The following is a 20,304-nucleotide window of genomic DNA, read 5'->3' as shown; positions in this document are numbered from 1 at the left end:
TTACATATTTTCCTTGTGGCTCATTTTTATACACGTAAAATTGTTGGTTTTTTTTCTTGATTTAATTCTGATATAAATACTTTAGATATAATTTTGTGAGTATTTTTTACAAAGGGCGGTAGTCAGGGGGGAGTAAAAAAAAATCCAACTTAAAAGTTAACATAATATCGCTTACCATTTGAACTGAAAATTGAAAAACTGAAAATTCGCAATTGAAAATGGAAATTGAAATGAAAAAAACGGAAGATTTTTTTTTTGAAAATTTTTAAACAAATTTTTTATTGATTTGACAATACAAATTTCTGCGCCAGTGTAGTTTTTTGTTTGTTTGTTTTTGTTGTTTTTTTTTGTTTGTTTGTTTTTGCATCTTTGTTTTTGTTGTTGTTGTTGGTTTTTTGTTTTCTAAGCATAAAAATAGTAATTAATTAATCATAATAATTAATAATCATAATAGTACAGCGTAATTAAAAGGTAATTAATGTAATAGTTTTTTTGCTACCGCAAGTTTTCTCTTTTTTGTTTCTTTCATTAATAATAAATGTATACGTTACGTTTTTTTTTTAAATAATATATCATAATTTCTGTTTGTTTGTTGATTCTTTTTTTTTTTTTGTATTTTTCGCTTGGTTTTCTAAGATGCCAATCAAACGTTGAATCTTTAAGCATTAGGTTTTCTTCTCATTAATATTTATGTGTATTTATATGTACTTTAAATATGCTTTCTTATTTCTTTGTTTAATTTAACATTTAACTATGTACACAACAAATATATTTAACGTTGGGTTCCTCTGCTTCTCTTCGCTGCTAAAACTTTAAGCATTTTGTTTGATTTTCATTTATTTTCAAGTTTACTTTTTGTTGTATTTTTTGTTTTGTGGTAGTTTTTTTAAAATTAGAAAACAATATTCATTCCACTTGATTTCTTTAGCATAGAAAAAGAGCTTTGTGCCAAAGGAGAAATAAGGAAGGATAGCTAATCTGATAGATAGAAAGATATATGCATAGATATATAGGGGGAGGGGAGGGTGGAAAACTATAACAAATTCATAAAATTAGTTAAATTCATAAAAAATGAATCGTTCTCAACTTAATCGTAGTTAAAATTTGTTGCAAACTGCACTTCAATTCTGCTCCGGAGATCGCACAATAAAAAATTTCACACACATTTTTGTTTTGTTTTTAGGTTTTTTTTTTCTTTGTTTTTAATTTAATAATAATCATAATCATAATAATAATAATTTGCAGTTTTTTCAAAAAACATCCACAAAAAAGCAAAGTAGTTTTTGCTCAGCCTACGAACTAAAGAACTAAACATAGTTTAAATTTTTAAACATAATTAATATGTACAACAAGAGCTTAAAACTTATAAAACAATCAGAGGGGGGGTCGATAGAGGGGGGCGGGGGCGTGGGGGCTTGTTGCAGCTGAAGGAAAAGTTAATGCAAAAAGGGGCGGCTGCCTTGTGTTTCATTTGTTTGCTGGTTGGTTTGCTTGCTACGTTAAATGTTTAACTGTTAAAATATATATTTTATGTTTTTTTGTTTTTCTTTTTCTTTTGTAATACCATTCAAGCTTGTTTTTTGTTTTCTTTCTTTTTAAATTAATAACTTGTAGTTCTTTTGTTTGTTGTTGCTTTAAATATTAGTTTTTAAATTGCATGCATGTTGGTTTTTTTTGTTTTGTTTTTGCTTTGAAACTTTGTACACGGCTCAATTAAAAGGTAAAATAATTTAACTCAACTCCTGCCGATCCTGCAGATCCTTCTCCTCCTGCGCTGAACTGTCTTCACCACTCCCAGTCTCTGTCTCTCCCACTCTCTTCACCACCCCTTTACGCCTCCAGCATGACCTTGTGCACTGTGGTGGTCAGTCCCGGATTGGGGGAACCCACGCTCGCCGGCGGACTGCTGCTCGGAGCAGGACTCGCCGCCGCCGATGGAGGACCTCCATTGGAGGCCGTCACTGTCACATCGGCGGAGAGTGTGGGATAACGCTGAACGGCATTGGCGGCGGCCACCAGAGCGTGCAGCTTGCTGGGCGGCGGCGTTGGCGATTTCTTGGACAGATTCAGCGGCTGCGCCGAGTCGGCAATGTCCACTTGGAGCTCCAAAAGGGGTGTGGGATTCGAGCCCGAGCTGGAACTCGCCGGGGCACTGGAGCCATTGCTGGTGGAGTGCGGCGACTGGAAATACTGACAGCTGCCGGCGGAGCTTGAGCTGCAGTTGGAGGATGTGGAGGAGGAGGACGAACTGGAGCTGGAGCTAGAGCTTGAGCTGGAGCTGGAGCCGTTGCTGTGCGGTGACACGGACTGCTGGCGCTGCTGGCAGGTGGTGGTAATCACCGAGCTGCTGCCCCACCGCTGCTGCTGTTGCTGTGGCGCCGGTGGCGGCGTGGAGCTGCTGCTGGGACTGCGATTACCCACACCATTGGTGGTGCTGCTGGCCGCCGTGCTGTTCTCGCGCTTCAAATAATTCTGGATAATGTCGCTGCGCTTCATCTGCTCGGGCGTCATCCGAGGCTCGGCCATCAGAGACTTGGCCAAGACCGAGTGCGAGCTGGCCATCGAGGCCTTCGGGCTGCTGCGGGTCAGGTGCATGTGCAGCTGGCTCTGGGCGGGATTCCCCAGGGTAGCCGGAGTCACCGAGGGTGGAGGCGTGGCCACACTATTCGGCACCGGACTCTGGCGGGGACTCACAGCACTCAGGCTGTTTGAACCGGAAGTGGAGCTGCTGGCATCGGCCTCGGCGGTCTCGAACTCGCGATGCCTCAGTGCACGGAACTTCTTGTGCGGCTTGTAGGCTTCGTCCATCAGCGAGTTGGTGTCATACAGCGGCGGAGCCTGCAGCACGCGCTTCAGCACTGGCATATCCTCCACGATCTGTCGCTTGAGATGGCCACTGCTCGAGGGCTGGGGCGAACGAACCGGCGACACGGTTACCACACTCAGCTGCGGATGCTGCACCACCTGGGCCTGAGCCTGGGCGGCGGCATCACTGCAGTCCAAGGCATCATCCACACTGGACCGGGGGCTTGAGCAGGAGGAGCTGCCGCCGGAACTGACGGCCTTGCATTCGTTCTTCTCGTTGCCCGACTCAATGCCCGAATCTGTGGGCGAGTCCAGCTTCCGGTAACGAGCGGCTCCGGCGGTCAAGTGATGGTGGAGCTGTGGGTGTTGCTGGTGGTGCATCTGCTGCTGCTGCTGCGGGTGGAGTTGCTGCTGCTGCTGCTGGAGTTGCTGGTGCGACTGTTGCTGCTGCTGCTGCTGTTGGTGGTGTCGCACAATCGGCGTGATTGTCAGCCCATTCTGGGTGAGATGTGCATGCGAGCCAACAATATCCATGTCAGCTGCCCCGGAATCACCACTCGATCCGGAGTTGGCTCTATTCCTAAGCGGACATCCGCCGGAAAGGGTGGCCGCCAGCAGGGGAGCCGAGCTGGCCAAAGCCGAGGGCTGTTGCTGCTGCTGTTGCTGGGGTGGCGACGGCAGGGCCACGCCCACGCTCTGTGGCTGCGAGCTGCTCGGACTGCCATAATCCAAATCCGCTGATTCACTACTAGAAACCGAACCCAGCGGACTCTTGGCTGCCTCCACATCCATGGCATCGGCCCAGCTGCCGGTGGGCGACTTATTCTGCTGGCCATCGCTGTTATTGCCATCCTCCATGGACCACATCTGCTGGCGAAGGAGCTCCTTGTGCTCGGTGCGGAACACAACCAGTTTCTCGGTGTGCAGGGTGCTCAGAGTGCGCAGATCGGGCATGGTTTCCAGCAGCTTGGCCAAGAACTCGGGCTGATCGGGCCTATTCTGGGCCACAATATACTGCAGGCAGCCCTTGAGCCGCGAGTACATCTTCTCGATGAGCTCCAGGTTGCGCAGACCAGGACGATCTGGTGTGATCAGCACAATGGCGCAGAAGAGACCAATCTCCGCATCCGTCAGGTTCATCGAGTTCATGCGCTCGGCAAAGTTGAAGGTGGAATCCACCAGGAAACGGGCATTGGCTCCATTCTGGATGGCATCGCGCCGCATTACCTGGCCATTGAGGCATATGATCGAGTTGATTGACGAGTCAAACATGCAAATCAAACGCACGAACAAAGCATCAAAGAGACCCGCCTTCAGGAGCGTGAACTTATCGTCCTGGGTGAGCAGCTGGAAGCCGGGTATCATGCCAGCAAAGTCAATAACGCCGCGGATCACATGGGCGAATCTCTGCGAGAACTCCTGCTCCGATTGCAGTTCAGGGGCGGGGTTCAGGGGGCAGGCCTGGAAGAAAGCAAGAAAAATAAAGAAAAAGGGTTAAAGAGGTGTTTGTCTAGGAGGATTATTAGTTTTTTGTAGCTCAATCTAAGTGTTGTTGATGCTTAGTTCCCCTTGGCCTGTCACTCTGAATGTTAAACTTTTCCTCGTAACTGTTGCTTGGCTTGTTTTTCTTTCCTTCCCCCCCTGTAATCCCCTCTATTATCACGTCATCGCTCTTTTCACACGCGAAGGTCAGCGAACCTCCCCCCAGCTCGCTTTGCTCACCTCGCCCCCAGGCACACACACTCATTTAAATCAATAATAATAACTATTTGTACTTCCGCACCGCCCACCACTCTGCCTGCCTCCCCCTTTTCCTGCTCTCTTGTCCCCCTTTTCCCCCTACAAATGTCGCATTTCCTTAAACACCGCTGGAAGCTTTTTTCCACAATGTGTGGAGAGACAAGAATCGTTGGGGGGAGGAGAGCTTTGCCTACGTCAGCTATTAGTTTTCCTGGTAGTTTCTAGGGGCTGTTCTCGCTCTCTTTCTCTCGCTCTACCTTTCTCTCTTTATCGCCTCCCCCTTTGTAGTTTGTGTTGAGCTTTTTTGCCGCCTGACATTACCAGCCAAGGTCGACGAACCAGAGTTCAAGGCTTTTGCCTTTGTGTTTGTGTTGTTTTTGTTTTGTCCCGGCGCGTGTTTTTTTTTTACTAGAGGGTTGGAAAAAAATATAAATAGGGAGGAAATACCAAAAGGGGGTGGGCGATAGAGGTGCCTAAGCCATGCGAATGTTCATGCTATTTCACCATTTGGCTTTCCGGGTTTTGAGTTACATGAACATGCGCCAAGTGGCGCAGACAGCAGCGAACGTGCCGCCTCCCCAACCCCTTGAATTTGTATTTCTATAAAATACTTTTTTGTATTCATGTTTTGATTTTGATTTTATTTTCTTTATAATTTCCCATCTTTTTGTTCTGTTTCAATAAGCACACGTTGTGCTGTCTGGCGCCCCCGTTTCCCGTTTTCATGTATTTCGTTTTTTTTTCGCACCCCAAAATCTGCTTTGATTTTCGTCTGATTAACCTTGAAAAATGCTCTTTTCTTTCTGTGGCCTTCGACAAGTGCAAAAAGCACAAGCACAAGTAGCCGGCAACCGGCCGGGGTTTTTTTTTTTTCAAATATTTCTCTCAATTTCTTTTCTTTGCCGGCGCTTTGACGTCGTCGTGTATCATTTCTCTGTGATTTGCGCAAAAGCGGAAATAGTTGGCGAAAATACTAATGAGCGAGAGAGTGTGTTGTGCGGGGGCTATTTATGAACCCTCCTGAATTTCCCGCCATATCACAAGATATAAATCCGAGCGACCTTCAAAGCGAGAGTCTGTTGTTGGTATTTGCCAAAAATAATTCATTCCCAGAATTCTTTCTTGTACCGACTGATATGGGTTGCCTAGAGATTGGGATTGAATAATAATTGTTGGCTAGAACCAAAGGAATTTCTATATATATTTGACGTTTTTCTCATAACAAGATCACTGCGATTCTAACCTCACCTTGCACCTTGCCCCATCGTCTTCCGTCTTCCGTCATAAACTAAATTGCTTTTTGTGTGTGGCGATGATATTACGACGCTTCCTAAATGAACCACCTGACAATTTTACAGATTTTGCTCTCAACCCCCATCTAGCTATCTCTTTCGCTAGTGCTGTCTCTAGTCTCTCTTTCTATTGCTAGTGCATTTTTGTGACGCCGCTTGTCTGGCATTTGCTTCCTCATACTCATGACATTTTATGCATATTTTTTTTAGTGTTATTATTGTTTACTCATATATACGAGTCCGAGTGGAAATATCAACTGCTAACGGCTATGGGGCGTGGAAAAGAGAGGCAAACAGTGTATTATTCCAAGGTTAAAAAATAACTTGCCCCAAGGTCGTTGGTCGCTAAGGTTCTCTACTTGTTTTTGTGTTTTTTATGGGCACTTCTTAAACTGTCGATCCAATCGATCGCCTTTCATTGTGTGTTCTCTTTTTTTTTTTGTTTACTGGAATCAACAAATCAAATTTCAACTTTTTTAGCCTTGCACTTGACTCTGACTGAATTTTTATTTGCTTTCTCTGGCTTTACTTTTTTTTCCTTTTGTATTTTTGCTCGACTGGCTTTTAAATATTTTAATAATAATTTATTTAAATGGGCAACGCATGTGTGTCTGGCTCTAGCTCTATCTCTCTCTCTCTCTCTAATCCTGCTGTCACCATCTCTTTCGCACCTGCGATAGCTTGCTTTGTGTGTGTGTGCTTTCATTAATAATGACGCTACGCTTGACCTTGAGCTTTAGAACTTTATTTGTATTGTATATTTGTTGTTGCCGTGCCGGGACACGTTTTTCGCTGAATTTTATTATTTGATTTTTTTCTTTTTTTTTTTCGTGTGTGCTCTTTCTTTATCGCTTTTTGGGTCTGGGTCCCGTCCTATCCATTAACTTCCTGCTATTATTTGATTTTCCTCCATGACGTCGCTTTGTAAAATAAATCCAAAAGCATTTATCACTCACTCAGTCATAAATTTGACATTGACAGCTCTGTGAGCTTTTCGTCAAGAACTTGACCCCAAACTTGCCACCGAGGCCCCGCAAGAATCCGTAACCAAAAGAGTCGTCGTCGCTTGTAGACGCGTCTACGTGCGGCCAGCGATTTCCTGGTTTAGAATCGTGCAAACAGGTTCACCTTGGCGCATGACTAACGCCGCCAGTAAGGTAGTTACCAGTGAGCAGACAGACAGCTGGCAGCAGTAACTAGTGGCTATAAAGCATGCTTTTTGCTGTTGTTGTTGTTGTTACCTAGAGCTGATCTATGCATGTCAACAGAAGTTGGCCCGGAAATGTGACTTCGCCTACGCGGTAACCTTTGCCGGAATAAACTACTTCGTTCTATTATTTTCATAATTTTATGGTCAATGGTTATTTATGATCCACAATGAGCTAACTGATTTTGATTTATATATTTTTAGTTTAGTTAAAGTTGTAAAAAAAAACTTACCAGCAATGTGGGCATCGAGTAGGAGGGGCAATCGCGCGCCCTTTGCCGCATCGCCGAGACCTTCTCCTTGGTAAACTCGCAGGTCTCGAGGTGGGCGCGCAGCACGGCAGCGAGTAGGCGTGGCTGGTCATCCAGCTCGGTGGCTAATGCACGCTGCTGGCCGCGATTCTGGGTGCTCTGCTGCATGGCGGCCAAAATGCGCGCCTTCTCGCGCTTCGGCACGCGTCCAAAACGCACAGCTGCAATGAAGGGAACGAAAAAAAAAGGAAGCCAAGTTAGTAACCTTGCAAGTCATATTACATATATATTTAGGCATAAAAATTAAGGCCCATCAATTACACACTTGAGTGCATACAGCAGGTGCAAGAGGACAGCTGTTGTTTCGGTTGTCCTGTTGTCACGCAGGAAGTTCCCCCTTTACCCAGAGTGCCCTTCAAAGTGGGTCATTGCCTCTCAGCTACCTCAGCTTCGGCTTCGGCTTCTGTCTGGTCTGTCTTCTCTTCGATCTACGCTCTCCTCTTCTCTGTTACACTTTCTCTTTTTTTTAGATTTTTAATTTCTGCCTCTGGCCGCAACCGAAAAATTTGTATGTGGGTGAACTTTCACATTTCACCAATAAGCAGAGAGAGATAAAGAGAGAAAAAACAAATCAGGCACGTTTGCGGTCACGTTTTTCGCACTTGAGAAGAGTATGAAAAGTGGAACTAAAGGAGGGACAATAAGTAAAAAGGTTTAAGGGAGGAGAGAGAGGAGATCAAGTTGAGTTTATGTTGGGTTTAAAAAAGGTTTATCAATCCAATTTTGAATATTTAAAGCTGGTAAATATTTTTTAAAATATTTAAAAGATTTATGGAAGGTAATTTAACTAATTTAATACTATAAAAAATACGTTAAAGATATTTAGATCCTTAAGATACTTTACAATACAATTTTTCAAAAGGTTTTTCTTACTACTTCAAGGCGTTTCCCTAAATTTCCCTCTGTCTCAAGCTCCTTTTCATCTTCCGCCCTTTTTTTTTGTGAAACTTTTCCCCGACTTCAAACAAACAAACAAAAAATGTATCTAACAAATGTTTGGCCAACTTTTCAATGTCAAAAGAAATCTGCGCTTGTACAAAAAAAATTTCACTCTGGCACAGAAAAGTGAAACAGCGTTTTCCATGCGTTTCCAACATTTCCACAGCTAACTGAGAGAGATAGAAAGAGCCGGCAAGAGAGTGTGACCCAGATGGCGGGCAGCGAAATCCAGGTCAAACGAAATGGAAAATGAAGCGTCTGCGCAGGCGCAGCAGCAGCAGCAGCTGGCGCTGCGCGTAGAAATTAGAGCGTTCCAACTTTCCAACGCGCCGACGCGACGGGAGATGATATCGCCGCTGAAGCCGCCGCCGCCGCTCTCTCGCGGTTTCGCTCTTCTTGTAGAAAATAGCAACGCAACGCAAAGCCAAGTTGCCTTCGCTGGAGTTTCGATTCAAGTTTAAAGCTCTTCCGCGGCAAAGAAAAAAAAAAAAATATTGTATGTTTATAAACGAGGTCAACACTTCAATGGCGCTCGCTTTTTTTTCGTGTTGATAGTTGCGGCCACAGTGAGGGCTCTGGCAATGTGAACATGAAATTAAATTATTTTAAGATAATAAGAATTTCTTAGAAGCAAGAAAATTATCATTCTAGATAAATTAAAATTTAAGAATTCTTTAATATTAAAAAAATCTAAGGGTAGCTTCTCTGAAAAGAGTCTTTACTGTATTTGTTTGAAGCCATCGATGGTTAAAGATAAAAAAAAAAGTAAACAAAATGAGTGGAGAAAGAAAAAAAGTGAATCAAAGTAGAGAATCTCAGAATGCTTGCATTTCTCTGGTAGGTTTGGAAACCGAAAGCTGGGTGTTATTTTAATTTTAACTCTTTTTTTTCGCTTTTGGCCAAATCTGTGTCAGTCGGGCTTAGGGAAATTGGCTTCAGCTCAGCTCTTTCACTTTCTAACTTTCGTATTGCATTGTCTTAGATGATGGAAATTGTATGTTAAGTCCATGGATTCTGGTAGAAACTTACGGGCATTGTGATAGTTGACATTGCCTTTGAGTATGCCCTTCAATATTGGCAATTCTTCGCCCATTTTTTTATGTTTTTTGTTTGCTTTTTGGGTTTATTTTGACAATTTTAGGGGGTCTTGACTTGGTCACTTTTCCCTTGGAGGGCACATAAACCACTCAGTTCAACGCGGTCATTAAGTATTTTGTTTTTTTACGGATAATTCTTTGCAATATTTTCTTAATTTTTCTTGGTTTTCTTTTTCTTGATATTTGGCACACACACAGCTTTGGTTGGAACTCTCAGGTACAATATAAATATTTGGATTTGTTATCTTATTTGCACTAAAAACTCGGTTAAATATTTTAATTAACAGCTGTTTTCGTTTTGCGAGAGAGGAACTTTCTTTGCTTCTGGTTTTTCACTTGGATTTTCTTTAATATTTAGCAAATAAATTAGTAAATTATTTTATATTTTATTTTTAGCGCGTAATCCAGACAGACGAGTGGTGTGTGTGTGTTTGTTTTAATTTTTTTGGGGGGAGACTCGGTCGACTTTTCTTCACATTAACTGGCTTTGGACACTTGGACAACTCTTGTTTTGGTTGCTTGCAATTAATTTATTAATTATTATTTGTTGTGTGTTATTTGTTGTTAAAAACTGTTCGCACTCGCGCGCTGCTTGCTCTCGGCTTACTTCGGATCCCGCGGATCGCTGCTGGCTAACATGACAAAACTCGACAAGGTCTCGAACGCGACTAACTGTAAAAGCCAAAGCGCGTTACGAATATACCCCAGAGGTATCGGACATCGACATCGGCATCGGTATCGGTATATCGGTGTCGGAGAGCGAACCTCAGTGACGGCAACTGCGACGGCGACTGAGCTTCAGCCGCTAAAAGCGAAGCACAAAACAGACGGAAAACTCGAACAAAACACACAGAGAGCCAAAAGCCGCTAAAGTCGCCTAGCGAGAGAGGAAAGCAGTGAATGAGCTGGCCAAAGAGAGCGAGGGCAAAGCTCTTTTCAGATGATTAACAAGGCAAAAGATTGAAGAGAGTCCCCCAGTGATAAGGCTGTGAAATATGCTCCAACAATTTATGGTTTTTCGGGGAATTCTTTAAAGAATGAAACTTTAAATGGAAATATATATATTTTTAAAATATTTTTTTTTAGCTCTTATATTTTAAATATTTTAATTACGTTTTCCCAATTTTCATAAACTTTTTAAGCCAACCACAAAACAAAATAAACCTTTTAATTAATATTTATGCTTATTTAAATATTATTTTACTGATTTTAATTTTTGTTTTAATATCTTAAAACAATGACCCTTTTGCAAAAACAAAGCAAGTTCAAGCACTGATAAGCTTTTCCTGATAAGCTTGTCAAGGCTCTCTTTTGTATTTCATATTTTTAAGGGCGCTAGCAAGTCTCTCTCTTTACCACAAACAAGTTCAACAAACTCAAAGAGACTCGAGTAGACTCCAAGAGCTGTCACTCTTAACAACCACTGAGCTTTTCACCACTTAAGAGCGCATCATGTTGAATTCCCCAAAGCTTTTCTCGAGCTTTCGCCGTACTTGTAGTTATTTTTGAATATTTTTTGCATTTTGGCGACATTCCACAGTGCGTATGAGTGATGTGCGAAAAGCAAACATCACCCATCCGCCATGTTGGCAAGGGTGGCAAACATCAACAGGTGACCCCAACGCCTGCATTTACATGCAGATTTACGTTAATTATTATTTTTTTGCCTTTATGACTCACAACCGCTCTAGATTTTGTTTGTTTATCCATGGAAACCTCCGGGTGGGTCTTTGTCATCGCCGAAACGTTTCTGGTTGCTTCGGTTTCGGTTTCGGCTGGTCAATGAACTTAGCCGCTCGAATGAGGCCACAGAAACGTAACGAAGCAACATTTAATAATCATTCCGCGACGCGAGGAAAGTAAAAGTGAAAGTTGTTTGGCTCAATTTTTTTTTTTTTTGGAGAGAGGGGGGGAGCAAGCAAGAAATTTTCGTGCGTGCCGTGAAAATGCAAGCAACTCACTCGATTGGTCAACATTGGTAGTCGCTGTTTGGGCCTACAAAAAAAAGGTTGCATAACACAAGCAACAAAGATTGGGGCGGCAGACGAACTGGAAGCAACTCGAAGGGGGGACGACGAAGGTGGCCCCAAAAATGAACGGGTTTTCGGAGGGTTTAAAATATTTCCTGTAATGCGTTTGACCTCTTTTTGAACTGAATTGTTGTGTAAAATTAATGTTTTAGGTAAAATATTTAATAAAAGTTTAAGATTTTAATATAATTTTAATATTTACTATATTTCTACTATATTTATTTACTATGTATTTTCTTTAGTTTCCTTGTATTTTCCTGTCAACAATTTATATAAGCTCCTCCTTTTCTTCAATGCAAACCAGATCAATAGCATCGCTTTTGGCCATAATTGACATTCACAATAATGCTGGCAATTAAAAGCCAATTAACAAGTTTCACTTTCACTGCGTCGCGTCCTCATTTTACATGTGTGTAAAGCCTTGTGTCAAGTTGCTTTCTAAACCTAAAATAACGTTTATGATCTCTTGTTATTGTTTGTGCGACGGCTGACTTCCTGAATTACGGGGAAATAATAAACGAGAAAATCAAACTTGTTGTTTACCATAAGATTTTTGTTGAGTTCATTAAACTTTGCCAGCGAAAGAGTCGGAGAAAGATAGAGAGAGATGGGCCTACTTTCGGTTTTGGTGATTCACAAAAAAACACCTCTGGACGGAGTGGTTTTACGTAAAGTCACATAAGCGACACAATTGCTGTTGCTTTGGTTTTTCGGTCTGCTTGCGTAAGTTGTTTACAACGCGATCGAAGAGTGTGTGGAAAGAGTCAAGAGAAATGACACCAAAGAAAGGGGCCGAATAATAACAATAATAATAATAATAATAAAGTCGTCTCGAGTTTTTTGTTTTTTTTGTTGAAGTTTTCTTGAAATTTCTACGAAAGACAAAGGAAAGCGCAGACACAGCCCCCTCAGCGCTCGAGTAATTTTATTTTCGATTTGGAGCCTTCGTTGTCGTTCGGTTTTTGTGGGTCATGAAAAAATGTTTTCAATGAAACAAACGTCGGGGAGGTCGCCTTGCCGCACATGACATCGCTCGGATCGTTCAGGGTAGAGACTATAGACCCTGTGCCATATTATGTTATTAATTTTACACGAAAAGGTCGTGAGCACTGCGTTTCATTTCATTTCATGTCATATCATCGATGAAGTGGAGAATACAAGCAAAAAAAATTAAAACAAAGAAAAGCAGATTTCAAGGGGAAATGGGCCACAGGGCGTATACGTAATATCGTATACTTAATATTTTAAATATTTTTTATTAAATTAATAAAACTAAGCTAAGTATATAAAGTTTCCTGTTATAAAGAAAGCAGATTTCATGGGAAAATGAGACACAGGGCGTATGCGTAATATCGTATACTTAATATTTTTAGTTTTTTTCATTAAATTAAAACATTTAAGCAAGCATTTTCAATGCTTTATTGTTTCCTGTTATCCCCCTTGACCTTTACCACCGAAAAAATATGATTACCAACTTGTTTACAAATCATATTTGGGTCAAGCTGATCCGCAATCGAACAGACTTTGAAAATGCATACGCGCAAAAATAATTCCATTTCCATTTCGTGTCTAATCATTTTCAAATAAAATGCGCGCCAAGGCGAACGCTTGGCAAAAGGCGAATGACCGTGCCTGACCCAAATAAGAGTCGCTGCACTCGGCGACAAACTGCAAGAGTATGCCCCCCTTGCCCCCTCTCCTCTCTTCTGCTGCGAATATTGCAGTCGAACGAATCGAGGCCGAGTGCAATGAACAGCATTCAGCACGCCAAGCCAAGAGAGAGAGAGAAATACACATACAGATACAGATACCAAGAGAGCGAGTGCGAATGCGAATGCAAATGCAGGTTCGAACAAGTTGCGAGTCTGCTCTCTCGGCCGATGTTGCAATGCGAAACCTTCGAGAAATTTTACAAGAGTCGTTGAACTCGACGGCAACTGCAACTGCAACATTAGCTGCAACATCTGCTGGCTCTCTGCTGCTGTTGCTGCTGCTGCTCTCTCTCTCGGAGAGCTGCTGGAAAACTAGTTTTTTGGCGCCGAGGCATTGAAAAAAGCGAAAGTACATTTTTTATTTCGAGCAGAAGAAAAAAAAAAAACAACAACTATAAACCCGAGAGCTTGCTCGCCAGCCAGACGAAGCTGTAGCTGGTGCTCGTTGGCTCGCTGCTGGCTCGTTGGCTACGAGGTAAATGAACCTTTTGAAGGTTCAACTTGCGTAGTAGGCAACGCCAGCAGAAGCAGCAGCAGCAGCAGAGTCTCGTGTAAAACAAGTTTGTTACGTTTGCTTTTGGCTTTTGGCGCTCTTTTCTTCGCAATTTCACCGTTAACCAGGCAGGTGAAGGCAGAGCAACAACAACACAACCACTTTATGTAACCAAAAAAAAGAAACAAAATAAGAGAAGCAAAATCAAAAGAAGCTTCCAGCCAGGCAGCTGAAAAAAACTCAAGTTGTCAAGCAGCTGCCGTTGCTGCTCTCTTTTCTTCATTCCTTTAGTTTTTTTTGTCTTGTTTTTTTTTCGGTGATGGATGACACGCGTGAAATGATTTCACTTATGGACGTTGGCGGACAAGTAAGCAAGTAATTGTATAATAAGCGAGCAAAGGAGGTAAATAATTGGGCTTGAAAGAAAGGAAGTACAAGACAAAAAAGAGATGTGAACTTAAATTAAAGTTAAAATAATATAAATATAAATATTAATAAGACCTCTATTTAGTAGCTAAGCTCAATGGCAAATCGAACAGCCTTAGGCCTCAAAATCATAGAACTTAAACCCACATCATCGTCATCATCACAGCCTCAATGTGATCATTAGCATTTTGTACTTGAAGCTGCAACGCCCCCACTCACTCACAGCCCACCCCGTCTCGAAGGCTCCTTGAACTGTGCTCCAAAGTTCTGCCCCGAAAGCAACTCCCACCGAAGGCCCAGCCCCGAAATCCACCCCTGCCCTGCCACTGAACCCCTTCCCACGACCACCGACCCCTCGACGCGGCGAGTCTCCTTGTCCGCCTTGTTCTCGCCGTCGTCGTCGTCGCTCGTTTCGTTTCGTTTCGTGTAGTGTAGCCTCCAATATTATTTTAGTCAACAGCTTTGGCATGTGTATGTGTGTGTGTGTGTGTAGCACTGGCATTTTAATGTATTTGTAATTGACCTGAATAAAGTTCAAAACACTCGCAGCGGCGAGGCAAGGCGAAATCTACATGCATGCCGTACGTTTATGTGTGTGTGTGTAGCCTCAAAATAATAATGATTGCGACAACAACAGCAGCAACAACAATGCGCCCGTCGTAGCTTATATATTTATGTGTGCCTCTCTATATATATAATGCTTGTGCCTTCGATAATTGACAATTGTTTGATTATTTTATGTGCTTTTGGGGACACCACACCAGCAGCAGCAGCAGCAGCAGCAGCAACTAATTGCTGCTGTGCATGTCTACTGCTGCTGCTGCTGCTAGTAGGTGCGGTTATCTTTTCAAGTTGTAAAACATATCTAATAGATGTAAATCTATTTAGTGTTTAAATAAAAATAATACAAGGTATTAGGAGATAGTTTATAGATAATTTTAAGGCCTAAAAATACAGATAATATGAAAAATCTAATAATTATATATTTATGAAAATTAAAAAAAGGGTTTGAAAATAGGAAATATTTTTAAAAATCTTGAAAAAACCTATGAAATTATAAATATATTTTTTTTTAATATATACCAGATCAATATTATAATTGTATTATTATATAACTAAGCTAAAAAAGCTTATAGTTAAAATTGTAATTAAAGTTGTATCTTTTAGTGCCAAAATTCTTTGAATATCTTTTTTTTTCTAGTAAAAAATAATATCTTTTACCAAAAAACATTCGAATGAACCCCAAATTTCCATATTTCTTAGTTTCCTTTCCATACTATTGACATTTCAGAACTCCAACACACCCTCTATTAGCTCCTTTTCCACCGGTTTATCTTGCGATTCCTCTACTCGTCGGCGCCTTTGGCCGCCTCGTGTTGCATATTTACTTTCAATTTGCCTCTAACCTCGCGCTAATTTAAGTTCATTTCAATTAAAAGCCAGAATGCACACACATGCATGTGCATGTGCCAGCTAATAAAGACAAGCACAGGCTGCAAATGAATTTATATAGAAAATCTACATATAGCTAGAGAAAAACCTAACGATATGCCACATTTTTTTGTTCGAATTTTTTTCCTAGTTTTTTTTTTTGTTTGCTTTTTTGTTACTTATAAATTTTCAAGCAAATCCACAAAAATCAAATGCAAAATGAGCAGTGTGAGTGTGCATTGTTCGCTGTTTACTATCACCAACACACACACACACACATACACACTCGCCACCACCTTCACTGCCGCGCTGCTGCTGGCGTCGCTGCCGCTGGTGACCCAGTTTGGTTGCACGTCAGCGGCGGTCAATGAACTGAGCTCCCCGTTTTTTTTTTCTGTTTTTTTTTTTTTTGCTTTTTGTGGGGGGCGCCGCTTGTGTCTGTTGTGTGTGCGCTAAATTTCGGTTTCGTTTTCATTTCTTGCGTTATTTTTGTGTCTTTGCAATACCAAAAAAATACAAAGAAAACAGAAAAGGAAAAACACCAACAAAATGGCGCCTATTACTATGGCAAAAGAAATTATGAAAGCAGCCGAAAAAAAACAACAACAAAAATGTAACGAAACGAGCCGAAAAAGAAAGTGTTTCGAAATGGCCGCCAATTATCTCAGTGTTTGTTTTTTTTTTTAACTAAAAGTGAAAGTAGTTTCTTTGCTTGGTTTAAACAAAATTTTGTAAAATATGATTTCGTGGCCTTTTCTAGGTCAGTCGCTCTTGTTTTATAATTGTAAATTGTTCATCAGCAGCAGCAGCAGCAGCAGCAGATCGGCCCTCGCTTGTGTTTTTTATTTTATTTATTTATTTCAGTGTGCGTTTTATTTTAATTTTCCTTGAAAGATAAGGCAAACGCTGCTGGCCGCGCTGTCGGCGTCGCTTAAATAGCACACGGTCATCTTTATTATAAACAATTCGAAATTTTTGTTGGTTTTGCTTTTGTTTCTCTCGGTTTTTTTTTTCGATTTCATTTCATTTAATTTCATTGCTGTTGCCGAGTTCGAGTTTTGCCTGTGTTTATTTGGTTGGCGGTCGAATTTTTGTTTCGGTTCACATGACTTATTTTTGGCACTAGCTTTGGGACACAGAACTAGTTCAAGGATTTGCTACATTCAACAAAAACTGTATTTGATGGCTAATAAATGATGGGATTTTAGCAACAAATGATTGGACATTATGGTAAACAAAAGCATTAAATTTTTAATATTTATAATTAGGTATAAGTGGTGTTTTTTTTGGGGAAAAAATAAGTTTACTTGAAGTCTAGCTATAATAAATAAAACCTATATCATTTAAATAATAATAATAATTATATTTTTATCCAATATTTTCTCTAATATATTTTTTTTTTTAATTTTGATGTCATCTCCTATTTAATTATTTAATTTTATATATTTTTTTATAAGTCAAATCCTACTAGCTCTCGTTTTTATTTATTTTTGTAACTAATAACTCCCTCTGATATTTACTATTTATTTCCTTTTAACTTTCCCATTGCCCCACACGCGCGCGCTCTAAATACAAACACAAAAAAACAGAAAATACAAAATAAAAAATATCAAAATCTAATCCATCAATTACAACATCGAAGGCAGCAGCAACAAATACTACATTTATTACACAAAGGCCGCGTCTGCGTGTTGCCTACAAAACAGTCCCTCTCTGCATCTCTCTACCTCTCTCTCTCTTCTACAAACACACACACACAAACATGAACCACTTTCGTTTTCGTTTTCACTGCAAACAGCAAACATGGCCGCCTGGCCAAGAAGTCAATGAACGTGGAAAAGAGAGTGCCCAAGAGAGTGCGAGAGAGTTGGAGTGTGTAATATGCATGTATGTGTGTGTGTGTGCGTGTGACTTTCATAATCTCTCGCTGGCGCTATTTCCTGTAAATATTTTCCGGGCTATGAGCTTAATTTAAACAAATTATTACAAAACTCGAATATAATAACAAATGCAGTCAGCGTAACGAAGAGATAGAGAGAGAGAGAGAGAGCACAAGAGAGACAAAACATGGCGAGCGACAGAGCGATGGCCTCGCTCTGCTGTCTCCATTATGGATTTAGGTTAAGTGCGTTCATTCAACTTTTAACACAATTTCGAAATGGCGCACACACTTCTTTGCTCTCGATTTATCATGCGGGTGTCTCTGTCTCTGAGTTTTATTGTTTCTCCCTTTGTTGTTCGTCGTTTCGGAGGGGAATTTGTTTAAACAAAATAGACAACTTTTACTTTGCCGTGAAATCCGCGCGCCAAGCTAAATGTTGCAATACGTATACGCACCCCAGCACACTCACACACACACACACACACACTCGTACAGAGCTGAAATTTCGTTCATGGCTGGTCATTGAACTCCGCGAACGAACTTCGTGCGGTGTTCGTGTGAGCTTCGTGTTTGCTTCGTGTGTCTCGTCTCTTGCTGCTGGCTAATATTTGTCTCTGAGCTTGATTTCATTTCGTTCCCCTCCCCGAATTTTGTCTAGATTTTTGCATAATTTTTGTTGTCTTTTTTTTTAATGGCTAATAAGAGGTAACATATGGTTAGAGACTCACCATCGCGACTCATGCCAACGGCAATGCATTTTTTCAGGCGGCAATATTGACAGCGATTGCGATTGATGCGCAGAATGCTGCACTGTTGATTTTTGGTGCAGGGCCGATACTGGATCTTTTGCTGGATGGAGCGTCGAAAGAAGCCCTGAAAGATGGACAAAAAATATAGAACAAAGATTAGAAAATTGTAAACTAATATATTAAATAGTTATTATATATATTTTGGGGATTTTCAAACTATAATTTGGAGTAAATTGTAAAGCAATAAAGTTAAGCTTGTTTTAAGGCTAATTTTTTTCCCCAAAATCCCATATATAAAACCTACATCTGCATCTTCGGTGGCTGATAGTGTGGCTGGCGTATTTCTCTCCGCATTATTGGCACTGCTGCTGCTATTGCTCAGCGCCGTGTCCAGGTTCTCATCGAACTTCTGGCACAGGTAGTTCAGCTGCGAGGAGTCCAGTCGCTGATGATGCTGCTCGCACAGCTCATCGTCGCAGCCCGAGTCCTGCGCCTCCTCCATCTCGTCCAGCTGCTGTTCATCGCTGCTGCTGCCGCTGTTGCAGGTGCAACAATTGCCCGCACTGGAGTTGCTCGAGTTGCTCATCAGCGAGCAGTTGCTATCAGAGCTATCCCTTCGCTGCTGCTGCTGCTGCAGCTGTTGTTGCTGCTGCTGCTGCAACTGATGTTGCTGCTGCTGGGACTGCTGGGATTGCTGACGGAGGAGATTGGCGATCTCCTTGTGTGTTTGCGCGGAAAAGGGACTATCACAGTGCAGCTGCTTGATGTTGCCATTGGGCATAACAGTGGGTTTCACATCTAGTGGTTGCTCCTGAAGCTGTTGCTGCTCTTGGCTGGCGATGGTGGTGGTGGTCTGCTGCTGCTCCAGTTCCCGCTGCTTGAGTTCCCGCGCATAACGGATCTTTTTCCAAGGGCACTGATACTGCTCGTAGCTGCTGCCGCTGTCTTCCAGAGACAACGTAGTGGCGGCGGCTGGGCAATCCTCATCGCTGTTGGGGCAGTCCTCGTCGATGCCCGATTCGCTGTCATTTTTGGCGCTCAGATCGGCACATGGCTTTGGTGTTGCAGGTTGTGGCTGTGGCTGCTGCTGATGTTGCAGCAGCAACACAATCTGCTGCTGCTGCTGACTAATACTATTTGTTGTCTGCGTGTTTTTGCTGGTGTTGCTGTTGGTGGTTGTCTTTACTAATGTTGCAGGTGTTTGCTGTTGCTGTTGTACGATTGCTGCTTCGTTTTTCAGTCTTTTGCGTTGCGGTTGCTGCTGCTGTTGCTGCTGCTGCTGTTGTTGTTGCAGGTAAATGATTTGTTTGGGCGTCTGCTGTTGCTTGCTGATGGGCGCCGACTCCAGCAATTTGACCAAAGCCGAGTGCTGCTGCTTCAGCTGTTGGCTCTTGACCTGCAGCTGCTGCTGATGCTGATGTTGCTGCTGCATTTGCTGGTGCTGCTGCGGTGCGGCCACAATGTGCAAATTGCCGCCGCCATTGCCCGTCAGCAACACTATCGTTGTGGCATGTTGCTGTGGCGTCTGCTGCGACGTCTGCTGCTGTTGCTGCTGCTGCTGCTCTTGCATTGCACAAACCATTTTAGAATTAGAGATTTTGTTTGCTTTTTGGCTTCAGAATGACACTTGAACTCTCGATTGTTGGTTGCTCTACGATTTGCTAATAAGGAACATTGCACACACTTCACTTAGATCTCACTTCACTGGCACCAACAAAAATAATTGCTATTATTTGCTATTGAACATGTGTTGCTGTTGGCTATCTCTCTCTCTTAAGCTTTCTTTCGCTTGATTTATTTAAATTGTGATTATGATTTTTCGCGCGCTTTTGCTGCTCGATACAACCGTTTCCAACGACGAGCAATTTGCGAATGAAAGCAGCGCCAGCGTCCAGCGAGCAACACAAAGCTACCCGCAGCAGCAATCTAGCCAGCCGAAGTTCGTTTCGGTTGCTCGTGCGACTTCGGGTTTCTCTCTAGAGAATCTCTCTCTTTCAGTCTCTCTCTCTCTCTCTCTGGTTGTTTCTGTCGTTTTGTGTGTTTTTGTTTTTGTGTGCCAACTGAGGACATTCACTCCAAAGCGTCGACAGCGACGCTAGCGTCTAACAATAGATGTTGCTGCTGCTGCTGTTGCAGCGGGGGCGCCTGGTAAACAATTCTTGGAACACCCACGCGACACCCTGATTTCCC

At 42.1% G+C, this 20,304-nt stretch overlaps 1 protein-coding gene across 5 annotated transcripts in view; it reads right to left on the bottom strand.

The window, feature by feature from the left end:
• Window positions 1-472: 472 nt before the first annotated feature.
• Window positions 473-20,304, bottom strand: part of Eip75B (Ecdysone-induced protein 75B) — a 106,957-nt gene continuing 87,125 nt past the window's right edge. For 3 of the 5 annotated variants that reach the window (XM_070285760.1, XM_070285761.1, XM_017175462.3), the window contains 3 exons: window positions 18,094-18,238; window positions 7,278-7,516; window positions 473-4,266 (listed from right to left, as the gene is read on the bottom strand). In XM_070285760.1, the coding sequence (XP_070141861.1) occupies window positions 1,831-4,266; window positions 7,278-7,516; window positions 18,094-18,238 (2,820 nt within the window). In that variant the 3' untranslated portion in view covers window positions 473-1,830. Of the gene's footprint in view, window positions 4,267-7,277; window positions 7,517-9,323; window positions 10,145-18,093; window positions 18,239-18,418; window positions 19,862-20,304 lie in introns of those variants that run through there. The other 2 variants (XM_017175461.3, XM_017175463.3) reach the window with 2 other exon arrangements.

Source organism: Drosophila kikkawai, chromosome 3L, assembly GCF_030179895.1.
Source record: "Drosophila kikkawai strain 14028-0561.14 chromosome 3L, DkikHiC1v2, whole genome shotgun sequence".
NCBI classification, from domain to species: domain Eukaryota; kingdom Metazoa; phylum Arthropoda; class Insecta; order Diptera; family Drosophilidae; genus Drosophila; species Drosophila kikkawai.
This window is presented reverse-complemented; position numbering and strand designations above follow the sequence as displayed.